This window comes from Heteronotia binoei, chromosome 4 (assembly GCF_032191835.1).
Source record: "Heteronotia binoei isolate CCM8104 ecotype False Entrance Well chromosome 4, APGP_CSIRO_Hbin_v1, whole genome shotgun sequence".
Classification (NCBI taxonomy): Eukaryota; Metazoa; Chordata; class Lepidosauria; order Squamata; family Gekkonidae; genus Heteronotia; species Heteronotia binoei.
In genome coordinates, this window is record NC_083226.1 from 171,204,265 (window position 1) to 171,218,753 (window position 14,489).

The window sequence follows — 14,489 nt, forward strand, 5'->3', positions numbered from 1 at the left end:
GGTCGGCTTTAAGACAGGGCGCTGTCCTTGGAGAAAAGCGACACAAAAATACCCAGCCAACTTGCACAGATGGACATATTACACTCACGGCTTTTGTAGAAGGAACACCTTTGCTTATTAGGCCACACACCCCTGATGCAGCCAATCCTCCTGGAGCTTACAGCAGGCCCTGTGAGAAGAGCTCTGTAAGGAATTCTAGCAGGACCTCCTTTGCCTATTAGGCCACACCCCTCTGATGTAGCCAATCCTCCTGGAGCTTACAGCAGGCCCTGTGAGAAGAGCCCTGTAAGGAATTCTAGCAGGACCTCCTTTGCCTATTAGGCCACATCCCCCTGATGTAGCCAATCCTCCTGGAGCTTACAGCAGGCCCTGTACGAAGAGCCCTGTAAGGAATTCTAGCAGGACCTCCTTTGCCTATTAGGCCACACCCTCCTGATGTAGCCAATCCTCCTGGAGCTTACAGCAGGCCCTGTGAGAAGAGCCCTGTAAGGAATTCTAGCAGGACCTCCTTTGCCTATTAGGCCACACCCCCTGATGTAGCCAGTCCTCCTGGAGCTTACAGCAGGCCCTGTAAGAAGAGCCCTGTAAGGAATTCTAGCAGGACCTCCTTTGCCTATTAGGCCACACCCCCCTGATGTAGCCAGTCCTCCTGGAGCTTACAGCAGGCCCTGTACGAAGAGCGCTGTAAGGAATTCTAGCAGGACCTCCTTTGCTTATTAGGCCACACCCCCCTGATGCAGCCAATCCTCCTGGAGATTCCAGTAGGCCCTGTGAGAAGAGCCCTGTATACTCTTGGAGGATTGGGTACATCAGAGGGGTGTGGCCTAATATGCAAAGGAGCTCCTGCTACAAAAAAAAAGCCCTGATTACAGTGAATCAGACTATTGGTCGCTCAGGGTCAGTATTGGCTTCCCAGTCTGGCAGCAGCTCTCCAGAGTTTCAGGCTGAGACATTGCCTGCTACCTGCTCCTTTAACTGGAGATGCTGGGGTTTGAACCGGGGACCTTCTGTTTGCCAAGCAGATATATTTATTTATTTATTCCTCACATTTATATCCCGCTCTCCCCGCTGAAGCAGGCTCAGGGTGGCTAACAACAATCAAACAATAAAACAGTGAGCAAACAATTAAAATTAACAATCATTATCGGTTAAACAATTTAAAACTGTTTAAAATAATTTAAAACAATTTCTGGTGCTAGTGTTGGGACCATTACATTCAGCGATGTTGGGCATCTACTTGTACTGTAGTTTAACTAAAGGCAAGTCGAAATAGAACTGTTTTCCAGGCCTTCCGGAACTGGGCAAGGTCCCGCAAGGCCCTTACGTCTTCTGGGAGTTGGTTCCAACAGTGGGGGGCAGCAATTGAGAAGGCTCTTTCTCTGGTATGATTAAAGGGTTGGAACACTTTCCCTACGAAGAAAGGTTAAAACGCGTGGGGCTCTTTAGCTTGGAGAAACATTGACTGCGGGGTGACATGATAGAGGTTTACACGATTATGCATGGGATGGAGAAGGTAGAGAAAGAAGTACTTTTCTCCCTTTCTCACAATACAGGAACTTGTGGGCATTTGATGAAATTTGATGAAATTGCTGAGAAGTCGGGTTAAAACAGATAAAAGGAAGTCCTTCTTCACCCAAAGGGTGATTAAACATTGAGTTCACTGCCACAGGAGGTGGTGGCAGCTACAAGCACAGCCAGCTTCAAGAGGGGGTCCATCAGTGGCTTTTAGCCACAGTGTGTGTATATATATATATGTGTGTGTGTGTGTGTGTGTGTGTGTGTGTATATATAATTTTTTTGGCCACTGTGTGACACAGAGTGTTGGACTGCATGGGCCATTGGCCTGATCCAACATGGCTTGTCTTATGTTCTTATGTGACACAGAGTGTTGGACTGGATGGGCCACTGGCCTGATCCAACATGGCTTCTCTTATGTTCTTTTGTGACACAGAGTGTTGGACTGGATGGGCCACTGGCCTGTTCCAACATGGCTTCTCTTATGTTCTTATGGTAGCCTTCAGTCTCACCTCCCTTGGCCCGGGGATTGACAGTAAATTCTGCGATCCAGATCTAAGTACCCTCTGGGGAACATGTGGGGAGAGACGATCCCTAAGGTAGACAGGTCCTCGTCCATATAGGGCTTTAAATCCCTCCCACTGAGCCACATCCCTTCTCTGGGAAAATGATCACCTGAATCTTACACCGTTGACCTCTCAAGGTCAGTCTTCTCTACTCAGACTGGCATTGGCTCTCCAGGGTCTCAAGCAGAAGTCCTTCATATTACCTACTGTCTGGAGCAGGGGTGGCCAAACTGTGGCTCGGTAGCCACGTGTGGCTGTTTCACACACGTCGTGCGGCTCTCGAAGTCCTCACCGTCCCGTCAGCCAACTCAGAGAGGGCGTTTCTCTCTTTAAATCATTTCTCCGAGCCGAGTCAGCTGGCAGCTTGAAGAATGCATTTAAAGGTGCTTTCTTTTCACCTCCCCTCCACACATCCGTTTGCTTTCTTTTTGTCTTTCCTTCCTTCCTGTCTTGTGGCTCTCAACCGTTTTGACGTTTATTCTACATTAAGCAAGTCTGGCCACCCTTGGTTTAGACAGCTTTGTGGATGAATATAACGTATCTTTAAGCATACCGTTATAGTTATACTCTTATTTGTTCCCAGTGAGATGCTTTTTTTTTTTTTTTTTGCTTTCTGCACCTCGGTGACTCACGAGGCCCTTTATTTATTTTTTTATTTTTATTGATTTGGAATTTATATCCCGCCCTTCCCACGGGTGGCTCAGGGCGGCTTCCAACAATAGATCCAGCATAAAATTAAGCAATATTTAAACATATAAGGGAATAAACATTTAAAACAGATGAAACAGATAAAACCATAAATATTAATAAATATTCGAAATATATATAAAAGAAATCTGGCAAGTTGCATTAAGTTCTCAAGTTAGGTATAGGCTAGCCGGAAGAGGATCGTCTTACAGGCCCTGCGGAACTGAGCAAGGTCCCGCAGGGCCCTCACCTCTTCCGGCAACTGATTCCACCATGTAGGGGCCATAACAGAGAAAGCCCTTTCTCTGGTGGATTTCAAGCGGGCTTCTTTCGGCCCAGGGACAGTAAGGAGATTTTGTGTTCCCGACCTCAGTACTCTCTGGGGAACATGCGGGGAAAGACGGTCCTTCAGGTAGACAGGTCCCAAGCCATATAGGGCTTTAAAGGTGATAACCAGCACCTTGTACCGGACTCGGTATATCACTGGAAGCCAGTGCAGGGTCCGAAGACCCGGCTGAATGTGTCCCCTTTTCCGTCTCTGGTGCTTCTTTTGAGGAGCAAAACGTATTCATCGATACGTATCTCTCCCCCCCCCCCCCGCTTTGTAGGTTTCCCTTTATTTATTCAAAGAACTCCCGATGCACCTCTGGAAGCCGTCCGCTTCGGAAGTGGCTTTGCTCCGCGCCTGGCTGCTGGATTACAACTTGACCGCCGTCGAGAACAAGCTGGCCTGCGTCATTCTGGAAGGGCTGAATTGGGGAGCTGACGAGCACGTACGTACCGAGAGCTCTGAAAGAACTCAGACTGACTGCGAGTGAGACTTGTGGTTTGGACTTGTTTTTTGGGGTGGGTGGGTGGGGAGCTGCTCTTAAGATGAGCAGAGAGCATCGAGGAGAACAGCCCACTCGCTCAGAGAGCCAGTGGGCAGCAGTAGGAGTTCAGTCCCATGGAGACCCGTGAGAACCAGTTTGGTGTAGTGGTTAAGCACGTGGACTCTTAATCTGGGAGAACCGGGTTTGATTCCCCACTCCTCCACTTGCAGCTGCTGGGATGGCCTTGGGTCAGCCATAGCTCTCTTATCTGGGAGAACCGGGTTTGATTCTCCACTCCTCCACTTGCAGCTGCTGGGATGGCCTTGGGTCAGCCATAGCTCTCTTATCTGGGAGAACCGGGTTTGATTCCCCACTCCTCCACTTGCAGCTGCTGGGATGGCCTTGGGTCAGCCATAGCTCTCTTATCTGGGAGAACCGGGTTTGATTCTCCACTCCTCCACTTGCAGCTGCTGGAATGGCCTTGGGTCAGCCAGAGCTCTCTTATCTGGGAGAACCGGGTTTGATTCCCCACTCCTCCACTTGCAGCTGCTGGAATGGCCTTGGGTCAGCCATAGCTCTCGCAGGAGTTGTCCTTGAAAGAACAGCTGTCAGAACTCTCTCAAGCCCACCCACCTCACAGGGTGTCTGTTGTGGGGGGAGAAGATACAGGAGATTGTAAGCTGCTCTGAGACTCTGATTCAGAGAGAAGGGTGGGGTATAGATCTCAGGGCTTTTTTTGCAAAAGAACATCAGTTTGGTGTAGTGGTTAAGTGTGCGGATTCTTATCTGGGAGAACCGGGTTTGATTCCTCACTCCTCCACTTGTACCTGCTGGAATGGTCTTGGGTCAGCCATAGCTCTGGCAGAGGTTGTCCTTGAAAGGGCAGCTGCTGTGAGAGCCCTCTCAGCCCCACCCACCTCACAGGGTGTCTGTTGTGGGGGAGGAAGGGAAAGGCGATTGTGAGCCGCTCGGAGTCTCTGATTCAGAGAGAAGGGCGGGGTATAAATCCACGGTCATCGCCTTCTTTGCCTTCGTCTGTATGTAGATACCTAACATGTCAGGGAGAAAGGGTGTGGCCTAGCTTTCCTGCTGGCATTCTAGGCTTCTGCTTTGGGGATTCCTTCCTTCCTTCCTTCCTTCCTTCCTTCCTTCCTTCCTTCCTTCCTTCCTTCCTTCCTTCCTTCCTTCCTTCCTTCCTTCCTTCCTTCCTTCCTTCCTTCCTTCCTTCCTTCCTTCCTTCCTTCCTTCCTTCCTTCCCTCCCTCCCTCCCTCCCTCCCTCCCTCCCTCCCTCCCTCCCAATGAAGGTTCATTCAGTTGTGTGAGAAGGCCACACAGCTGAAATGGGCAGGGAGGGAGGGGGCCTGTTGCCAATAGGAACCGTGATTTGTGTTTATTTATTTATTTTATTCGATTTATATTCCGTCCTACCCCACCGAAGCGGGCTCAGGGCGGCTCACCGCATAACATTCTAACAATGAATCAAAAATTAAAATACATTAATTAATTAACACAGTAAAGTAAAACACAATTGTCAGCGTGCTATGCTACACTCTTCTTAAAATTCAGCTATTCAGGTATTCAGATATTCCGATATTCTGATGTTCAGATGTCGGTCAGTTGTATGCCAACTGGAAGAGGACTGTCTTACAGGCCCTGCGGAACTGCCCAAGGTCCCGCAGGGCCCTCACCTCCTCCGTCAATTGGTTCCACCAGCAAGGGGCTGTGATCGAAAAAGCCCTGTCCCTAGTTGACTTCAGACGGGCCTCCTTTGGCCCGGGGATCGTAAGGAGATTCTGAGAACCCGATCTCAGCACTCTCTGGGGAACATATGGGGAGAGATGGTCCCTATATGGGGAGAGACGGTCCCTGACATCTCGTAGTCAAGGTTGTCGCCCTGGAGGTGCCCCCGTTTCTGTTGTTTCTTCTTTCTGTGCCTTTTTGCCTCTCTGGAATCGTGGAATTCTTTTGGGACTTGGAATGGTTGCCTGTGCCTTACCTGTTTCCTCCCCTCAGCTGTGTAGTTCCCCCTTGGACGAGCTGGAGAGGCTGGAGACTAATCGATGAGAGTAGGCAGCCCACATCATGCTCGGGGTGGGTGGGTTTGACAGAGCGTGGATTGCATCTTTCCTGCCTGGCTGGTGAGGACAAAACACGATTGCCCGAGGGCAGGCTCAAAAACTCCTTTAAGGAGACAGTCAGTCTTTCTCTCTCTCTCGGCTTGACTTCGTGAACGAAGATTTAAGAAGGGTGCAGTAGTCCACGTCTGCTGCAGGCTCGCTGGTGGCTGACAAGACCAATGCAGGACAGGCAGATCCGGCCACAGTGGCTGCAGGGAAAAGTCTGATTTGGGGTTGGTGCTGTAGCAGTGCGATTCTTCCTCAATCTCCTTTTGTCCTCAAGACCAGCTATGCGTGCGTTCTCAAAGGAAGAGACAGCCTGGTGGATGGTGTGCCTCCATGCTTTGCGATCTGAGGCTAGGTCAGACCACTGGTGATGGTTGATGCGACAGGTGCCAAGGGATTTCTTCAAGGAGTCCTTGTACCTCTTCTTTGGTGCCCCTCTATTTCGATGGCTGGTGGAGAGTTCGCCATACAGGGCAATCTTGGGAAGGTGGTGGTTTTCCATCCTAGAAATATGCCCCGCCCAGCGCAGCTGCGTCTTCAACAGCAGTGTCTCGATGCTTGTAACCTCCACCCTCTTGAGGACTTCAGTGTTGGTCACAAAGTCACTCCAGTGGATGTTGAGGATGGTGCGAAGGTAGCGCTGATGAAAGCGCTCGAGGAGTCGCAGGTGATGACGGTATAAAACCCACGATTCGGAGCCGTAGATGAGGGTTGTCATCACAACCGCTTTGTAAACATTGACCTTTGTGCCTTTTTTCAGATGCTTGTTGCTCCACACTCTTTTGTGCAGTCGGCCAAATGCACGGTTTGCCTTTGCCAGCCTGTTGTCAATCTCCTTGTTGATCTTAGCATCTGAGATGATGCACCCCAGGTAGCTGAACTGCTGGACTGTCTTCAGAACTGATTCACCCACAGTGATGCAGGGAGGGTGATAATCTTCCTGGGGTGCAGGCTGGTGGAGAACTTCTGTCTTCTTCAGACTAACTTCTAGGCCAAATAGCTTGGCAGCCTCTGCAAAGCAGGACGTCATATGCTGCAGAGCTGATACCGAGTGGGAGATGAGTGGGGAAAGTGCAACTGCTCATAGAGGGCTGGAGACGAGCAGTGTTCCCTCTAAGCTGAGTTAGTGTGAGCTAGCTCACGGATTTTTAGCCTCCAGCTCACACATTTTGGTCTTAGCTCAGAAAGGATGGCCCCAGAGCACACGAATCGATGCAGGAGCTCACCCACTTTAATGCCAGCAGCTCACAAAGTGGAATTTTTGCTCACAAGACTCCATGGCTCAGAGGGAACGTTGGAGATGAGCTGTGGGGTTTGAATCCAAAGGTATCTTTGAGCAGAGAAATGTCTGGAAATGACCTCAGAATTCTAGCCCTATAGATAGATAGATTTTATTTACGGCAAAAGCCAACGTCTTAAACAAAAGGGATAACTTAGCCCTATAGTAGGGCTAGAATTCTAACGTAGAATCCTCTGTTATTTTTGCTCGGAAGAAGATATTGGATTTATATACTGACCTATACTCTGAATTTCAGAGTCTCAGAGTGGTCACAATCTCTTTTACCTCCCCCCCCCCCCCACATACACCCTGTGTGGTAGGTGCGGCTGAGAGAGCTCTCCCAGAGGCTGCCCTTTCTAGGACAACTCCTACGAGAGTTATGGCTGACTCAAGGCCATTCCAGCAGCTGCAAGTTGAGGAGTGGGGAATCAAACCTGGTTCTCCAAGATAAGAGTCTGCACACTTAACCACCACACCAAACTGGCCACTGTTGTACCTAAAATAGGACTCAAAATGGCCTTAGGACCTTATGGTATGTATTTGTTTGATTCTGTCGCCCCGTCCCCAGTTCCTCTAACCAGCTTCCACCCCCCTCTTTTTTCCTCAGAAGAACTTTGTGCAGTATATTAGTGAGACGTGTGGTAGTTGTCCCACAGTGAGCTTCATGGGAGAGGCATAATTTGAACCCAGGTCTCTCCAGCTGTAATCAGTTTTTTTTTAAAAAAAAATTTAAGCTCCTTCTTTTCTTTACAGGGGTGCCTCCATCTTGATCCAGCTGTGCACGCAGAAGTTGCCCTGACCGTCTTAGAAGCTTACCAGAAGTATCTGCCCCAGAAACCGTACAGCGGACTGATCTCAGAAAGCATCAAGCAGGTGCGACCACCCCCCCGAACTGTACACTGGGGTAAAGAAATGTGCATGTTGGGGTTCCCCTGGATTTCTAGAAAAGCCCTCCGTGTGTTTTTATTGGCTAGCCCAGAATGCATGAACACTACTTCACTTTTTCCTCTAAAGGCCTGTCTGTGGTGGCTACAAGCATGGACAGCTTCAAGAGGGGATTGGATCTACGTATGGAACAGAGGTCCATCAGTGGCTATTAGCCACAGCCTGTTGCTGGAACTCTCTGTCTGGGGCAGTGATGCTCTGTATTCTTGGTGCTTGGGGGATGCAGAAGTGAGAGGGCTTCTAGTGTCCTGGCCCCACTGGTGGACCTCCTGATGGCACCTGGGTTTTGGCCACTGTGTGACACAGAGTGTTGGACTGGATGGGCCATTGGCCTGATCCAACATGGCTTCTTTTATGTTCTTATGTGACACAGAGTGTGGGACTGGATGGGCCATTGGCCTGATCCAACATGGCTTCTCTTATGTTCTTATGTGACACAGAGTGTTGGACTGGATGGGCCATTGGCCTGATCCAACATGGCTTCTCTTATGTTCTTATGTGACACAGAGTGTTGGACTGGATGGGCCATTGGCCTGATCCAACATGGCTTCTCTTATGTTCTTATGTGACACAGAGTGTTGGCCTGGATGGGCCACTGGCCTGATCCAACATGGCTTCTCTTATGTTCTTATGTGACACAGAGTGTTGGACTGGATGGGCCATTGGCCTGATCCAACATGGCTTCTCTTATGTTCTTATGTGACACAGAGTGTGGGACTGGATGGGCCATTGGCCTGATCCAACATGGCTTCTCTTATGTTCTTATGTGACACAGAGTGTTGGACTGGATGGGCCACTGGCCTGATCCAAAATGGCTTCTCTTATGTTCTTGTGTCTGAGGCAGGGATGCTCTGTCTTCTTGGTGCTTGGGAGGGGGGACAGTGTGAGGGCTTCTGGAGTTCTGGCCCTGCTGATGGACCTCCTGATGGCACCTGGGTTCTTTTTGGCCACTGTGTGACACAGAGTGTTGGACTGGATGGGCCATTGGCCTAATCCAACATGACTTCTCTTATATTCTTAATAAATTTACTACAAATCCAAGCTGGGATGGAATCGATTTCAGCAGCTTCTGAGCTGTGGGGAGATATGCCCCGGTACAGTGGTCCCCAATCTTTTAGAGCCTGTGGACACCTTTGTAATACTGAGACAAAGTGGTAGGCACAACTACAAAAGGGCTGCCAGAGTAGGTGGAGCTAGCCATAGAACCATAGAGTTGGAAGGTACCTCTAGGGTCATCTAGTCTAGCCCCCTGCGGAAATTCAGGAAAGTCACAAGTTCCCCCCACCCCGCTCCCTGACCCCCAGTGACTGCAGTTTCATGGCCCAGAAGATGGCAATCAGCATTTCCCTGGGCAGGTAAGAAGGGGCCACGAGAACTAAGCATCGATGCGACCTTCCTGCCCTCCTTCTCGTGATCTGCCCAAGTTCACGGAATCAGCATTGCTGTCGGGTGGCCGTCTGGCCTCTGTTGAAAAACCTCCGAAGAAGGCGACAGTGATGTTGTGCACGATTCTGCATTTCAGTCCGAAGTGCCGCTTAACGGAATGGCTTTTAAAACGAACGTATTGTTTCAAAGTACCTTCTTGTATGCGCACGCAGCTGACTTCCGGTTGTAGAGGGAAGAGCCTAGTGGCCCTGAACTTTACTTTTATTTGATTTCTATCCCACCCTCCCCGCCGAAGCAGGCTCAGGGCGGCTCACAAGCATAAAATCACAACAAACAATTCAGATTCCGCAACGATGTTACAAAATTTATGAACATATATATGAACCTATGAAGCTGCCTTCTACTGAATCAGACCCTCGGTCCATCAAAGACAGTATTGCCTACTCAGACTGGCAGCGGCTCTCCAGGGTCTCAAGCTGAGGATTTTCACGCCTATTTGCCTGGACCCTTTTTTGGAGATGCCGGGGATTGAACCTGGGACCTTCTGCTTACCAATCAGATGCTCTACCACTGAGCCACCGTCCCTCCCCTTGAACAGCTGAGGTTTTTCACGCCTACTTGCCTGGGCCCTTTTTTAGTTGGAGATGCCGGGGATTGAACCTGGGACCCTCTGCTTACCAAGCAGATGCTCTACCATGGAGCCACTTTCCCTCCCCTTGAGCAGCTGAGGTGTATCACACCTATTTGCCTGGATCCTTTTTAGTTGGGGATGCCGGGGATTGAACCTGGGACCTTCTGCTTACCGAGCAGATGCTCTACCACTGAGCCACCATCCCTCCCCTTGAACAGCTGAGGTTTTTCATGCCTATTTGCCTGGACCCTTTTTAGTTGGGGATGCCGGGGATTGAACCTGGGACCTTCTGCTTACTGAGCAGATGCTCTACCACTGAGCCACCGTCCCTCCCCTATTTAAAATTCCATCATTAAAACAATTTTAAAAAAAATTCTGGTGTTAGCATCCTTCAAGGTAGTTGCCATGGCTTCAGTATTTTTAAGCTTCCCCTACAATAACAACGGCTCAGCGTCAGTTAAAGGCCGACTGGAAGAGGGTGGTCTTACAGGCCTTCCGGAACTGGACGAGGTCCTGCAAGGCCCTCACTTCCTCCGGCAGTTGGTTCCACCAGTAGGGGGCTGCTACCGAGAAGGCCCTCTCTCTCTCTGGTGGTCTTTAGTTTGGCCTCCCTCGGCCCGGGGATTGCTAATAGGTTTTGGAATCCAGATCTAAGTACCCTCTGGGGAACGTGTGGGCACCAAGGCAAGGCTAACGGCTGGTGCCCCCCTCCCCCCGAGTCATGTGGGGGGCACCCAATTTGACGCACCTAGAAGGCTGGCGCCCTAGGCGACCGCCTAGTTTGCCTAGTGGCAGAGGCGGCCCCGAAGCAACTGTTAAAATGTCCGCTCAGGCCATCTGATCTCTGGAGCCCAATCGGAAGCTCTGCCGGCCGCAAGCGCTACCGGGCCCCGCCCACTTTGTAAAAACACACGGTAGGCGCTGGTGAGCCTTGAAAGCTTCCAGTCTGCGGGAGTTTGCGTGGCGAGAGCTGCAACGCCATTGGCCTGATCCAACATGGCTTCTCTTATGTTCTTAAGAGCAGAGGTCCATGAGTGGCTATTAGCCACAGCGTATTGATGGAACTCTCTGTCTGGAGCAGTGATGCTCTGTATTCTCGGTGCTTGGGGGGCACAGTGGGAGGGCTTCTAGTGTCCTGGCCCCACTGATGGACATCCTGATGGCACTTGGGGTTTTTTTGGCCACTGTGTGACACAGAGTGTTGGACTGGATGGACCACTGGCCTGATCCCACGGAGCTCCTTTCATTCCAGGTCTCCTACCTGGCCAGCGTCGTTCGGTACGGAGAGACGCCCGAAACCTCCTTCAACCAGTGGGCGTGGGGGCTGGCGCTGAGGTTGAAACTGCACGCCAACGATCATGGCATGGGGCAGGGCTGGCCTTCCGTTCCTGTCTCCCGGACGGTGCCCGAGCTGGCGGAATCTCCCACGCTGCATCCGCTGCTGAAGGCCGTCAGAGCAAGCCTTCCCATTGGCTGTTACCTGGCGCTGGCCATGACGACGGTAGGCCACAGGTAAGCGATGAGAAGGCTTCTCTTTCGTAGGGCTCCCAGGCTTCTTGGTGCACCTTGTCACTTGCCGTTTGGAGCTTGTTCGCAGTCCTGGCAAAGTCATTGAGCCTTCCGCTACATCGGATTGGCTCCTAGCATTCCTAGGGGCAGAGACGGAGCCTTTGTGAATGAGCAGATGCCCCGTTCGGTGTCCACAACACTGAAAATGTCCAGCCAGAAATGCCATCAATTCAATGAATGGCAATATTTATCTGTACTAAAGCCAGTGATGCTCTGTATTCTTGGTGCTTGGGGGGGGGGGGGGACACAGTGGGAGGGTTTCTAGTGTCATGGCCCCACTGATGGACCTCCTGATGGCACCTGGGTTTTTTGGCCACTGTGTGGCACAGAGTGTTGGACTGGATGGGCCCCTGGCCTGATCCAACATGGCTTCTCTTGTGTTCTTAAGAGCAGGGGTCCATGAGTGGAACTCTCTGGGGCAAGTGATGCTCTGTATTCTTGGTGCTTGAGCGGGGGGGGGGGGGGAGAACATAGAATCATAGAGTTGGAAGGGATCTCTAGGGTCATCTAGCCCTCAACAGTGGGAGGGCTTCTAGTGTCCTGGCCCCACTGATGGACCTCCTGATGGGACCTGGGGTTTTTTTGGCCACTGTGAAGAAGAAGATGATGATATTGGATTTATATCCCGCCCTCCACTCCGAAGAGTCTCAGAGCGGCTCACAATCCCCTTTATCTTCTTCCCCCACAACAGACACCCTGTGAGGTGGGTGGGGCTGAACAGGGCTCTCACAGCAGCTGCCCTTTGAAGGACAACCTCTGCCAGGGCTATGGCTGACCCAAGGCCATGCCAGCAGGTGCAAGTGGAGGAGTGGGGAATCAAACCCGGTTCTCCCAGATAAGAGTCCGCACACTTCACCACTACACCAAACCGGCTCTCCACAGACACAGAGTGTTGGGCTGGATGGGCCATTGGCCTGATCCAACATGGCTTCTCATATTCTTAAGAGCAGAGGTCCATGAGTGGCTATTAGCCACAGCGTATTGATGGAACTCTCTGTCTGGAGCAGTGATGCTCTGTCTTCTTGGTGCTTGAGGGGCCACAGTGGGAGGGCTTCTATTGTCCTGGCCCCACTGGTGGACCTCCTGATGGCACATGGGGTTTTTTTGGCCACTGTGTGACACAGAGTGTTGGACTGGATGGGCCATTGGCCTGATCCAACATGGCTTCTCTTATGTTCTTAAGAGCAGACGTCCATGAGTGGCTATTAGCCACAGGGTCTAGATGGAACACTCTGTCTGGGATAGTGATGCTCTGTATTCTTGGTGCTTGGGGGGGCACAGTGGGAGGGCTTCTAGTGTCCTGGCCCCACTGCTGGACCTCCTGATGGCACTTGGGGTTTTTTTTGGCCACTGTGTAACAGAGTGTTGGACTGGAGGGGCCATTGGCCTGATCCGACATGGCTTCTCTTACGTTCTTGTGAGTTTGACATCCCTGTTCTAATGCGTTGTTATTTTGTCTGATTCGTCAAACGCGTTCTTTAATTTTCCTTTTTTTTTTTTACAAGCATCGAAAAGTTCTGTGCCGAAGGGATCCCTCTCCTGGGCGTTCTGGTGCAGTCGCGGCACCTGAGAACCGTCGTTCACGTGCTGGATAAAGTCTTGCCGCTCTTCTACCCTTGCCAGTTTTACCTGCTGAAGAACGAACAGTAAGCCTGAGAATTTACACCCCCCGTATGATTCTGCATTACCAGTGTTGGGCTTGACTTCTGTCTGTCTCATTCTTCTATCCCACCTTTCCTCAAAGGAGAGCAGGATACCGGGGGGGATGGGAGCTGTGCAGAGGGGCGGAGCATTTTCTTGGCATGCTGAAGGTTCCAGGCTCAATCCCCAGTGCCTCTGGTTGAAAGTATCTGCCACCAACAATGTTCCCTCTAAGCTACAGAGTCTTGTGAGCAAAAATTCTACTTTGTGAGCCGCTGGCATTAAAACTGTGAGTTACTACATAAACTAGTTTGCTCTGGGGCCATTTTTTGCAAGCTAAGACAAAAATGTGTGAGCTAGCTCACGCTAACTCAGCTTAGAGGGAGCGCTGGCCACAAAGTGCCAGTTTGGTGTAGTGGTTGTGTGCAGACCCTTCTCTGGGAGAACTGGGTTTGATTCCCCACTCCTCCACTTGCAGATGCTAGAATGGCCTTGGGTCAGCTATAGCTCTGGCAGGAGTTGATGGGGTGCGAACTGGCAGACTGACCAAGAGAGAGATCTTGGGGTCATTGTAGATAACTCACTGAAAATGTCAAGACAGTGTGCAATTGCAATAAAAAAGGCCAACACCATGCTGGGAATTACTAGGAAGGGAATTGAAAACAAATCAGCCAGTATCATAATGCCCCTGTATAAATCGATGGTGCGGTTTCATTTGGAATACTGTGTACAATTCTGGTCACCGCACCTCAAAAAGGACATTATAGCATTGGGAAAAATCCAGAAAAGGGCAACTAGAATGATTAAAGGTTTGGAATACTTTCCTACAAGATTATGCATGGGATGGAGAAAGTAGAGAAAGTATTTTTCTCCCTTTCTCACAATACAAGAACTCGTGGGCATTCAATGAAATTACTGAGCAGTAGGGTTAGAACAGATAAAAGGAAGTCCTTCTTCACCCAAAGGGTGATTAACATGTGGAATTCACTGCCACAGGACGTGTTGACAGCTACAAGCATAGCCAGCTTCAAAAGTGGTTTGGATAAAAATATGGAGCAGAGGTCCATCAGTGACTATTAGCCGCAGAACATTATTGGAATTCTCTGGGGCAGTGATGTTCTGTATTCTTGGTGCTGGGTGGGGGGGGGGGTCAAAGTGGAAGGGCTTCTAGCCCCACTTGTGAACCTCCTTTTTTTTTGGCCACTGTGTGACACAGGGTGTTGGAATGGATGGGCCATTGGCCTGATCCAACATGGCTTCTCTTATGTTCTTATGTGACACAGAGTGTTGGACTGGATGGGCCATTGGCCTGATCCAACATGGCTTCTCTTATG

General features: G+C 50.5%; 1 protein-coding gene across 1 annotated transcript in view; it reads left to right on the top strand.

The window, feature by feature from the left end:
- Positions 1 to 14,489, top strand: part of EPG5 (ectopic P-granules 5 autophagy tethering factor) — a 145,245-nt gene that overhangs the window by 56,969 nt on the left and 73,787 nt on the right. Inside the window, 4 exon segments of the mRNA XM_060236213.1 lie at positions 3,377 to 3,541; positions 7,737 to 7,856; positions 11,198 to 11,457; positions 13,020 to 13,160. Of these exon segments, the coding sequence (XP_060092196.1) occupies positions 3,377 to 3,541; positions 7,737 to 7,856; positions 11,198 to 11,457; positions 13,020 to 13,160 (686 nt within the window).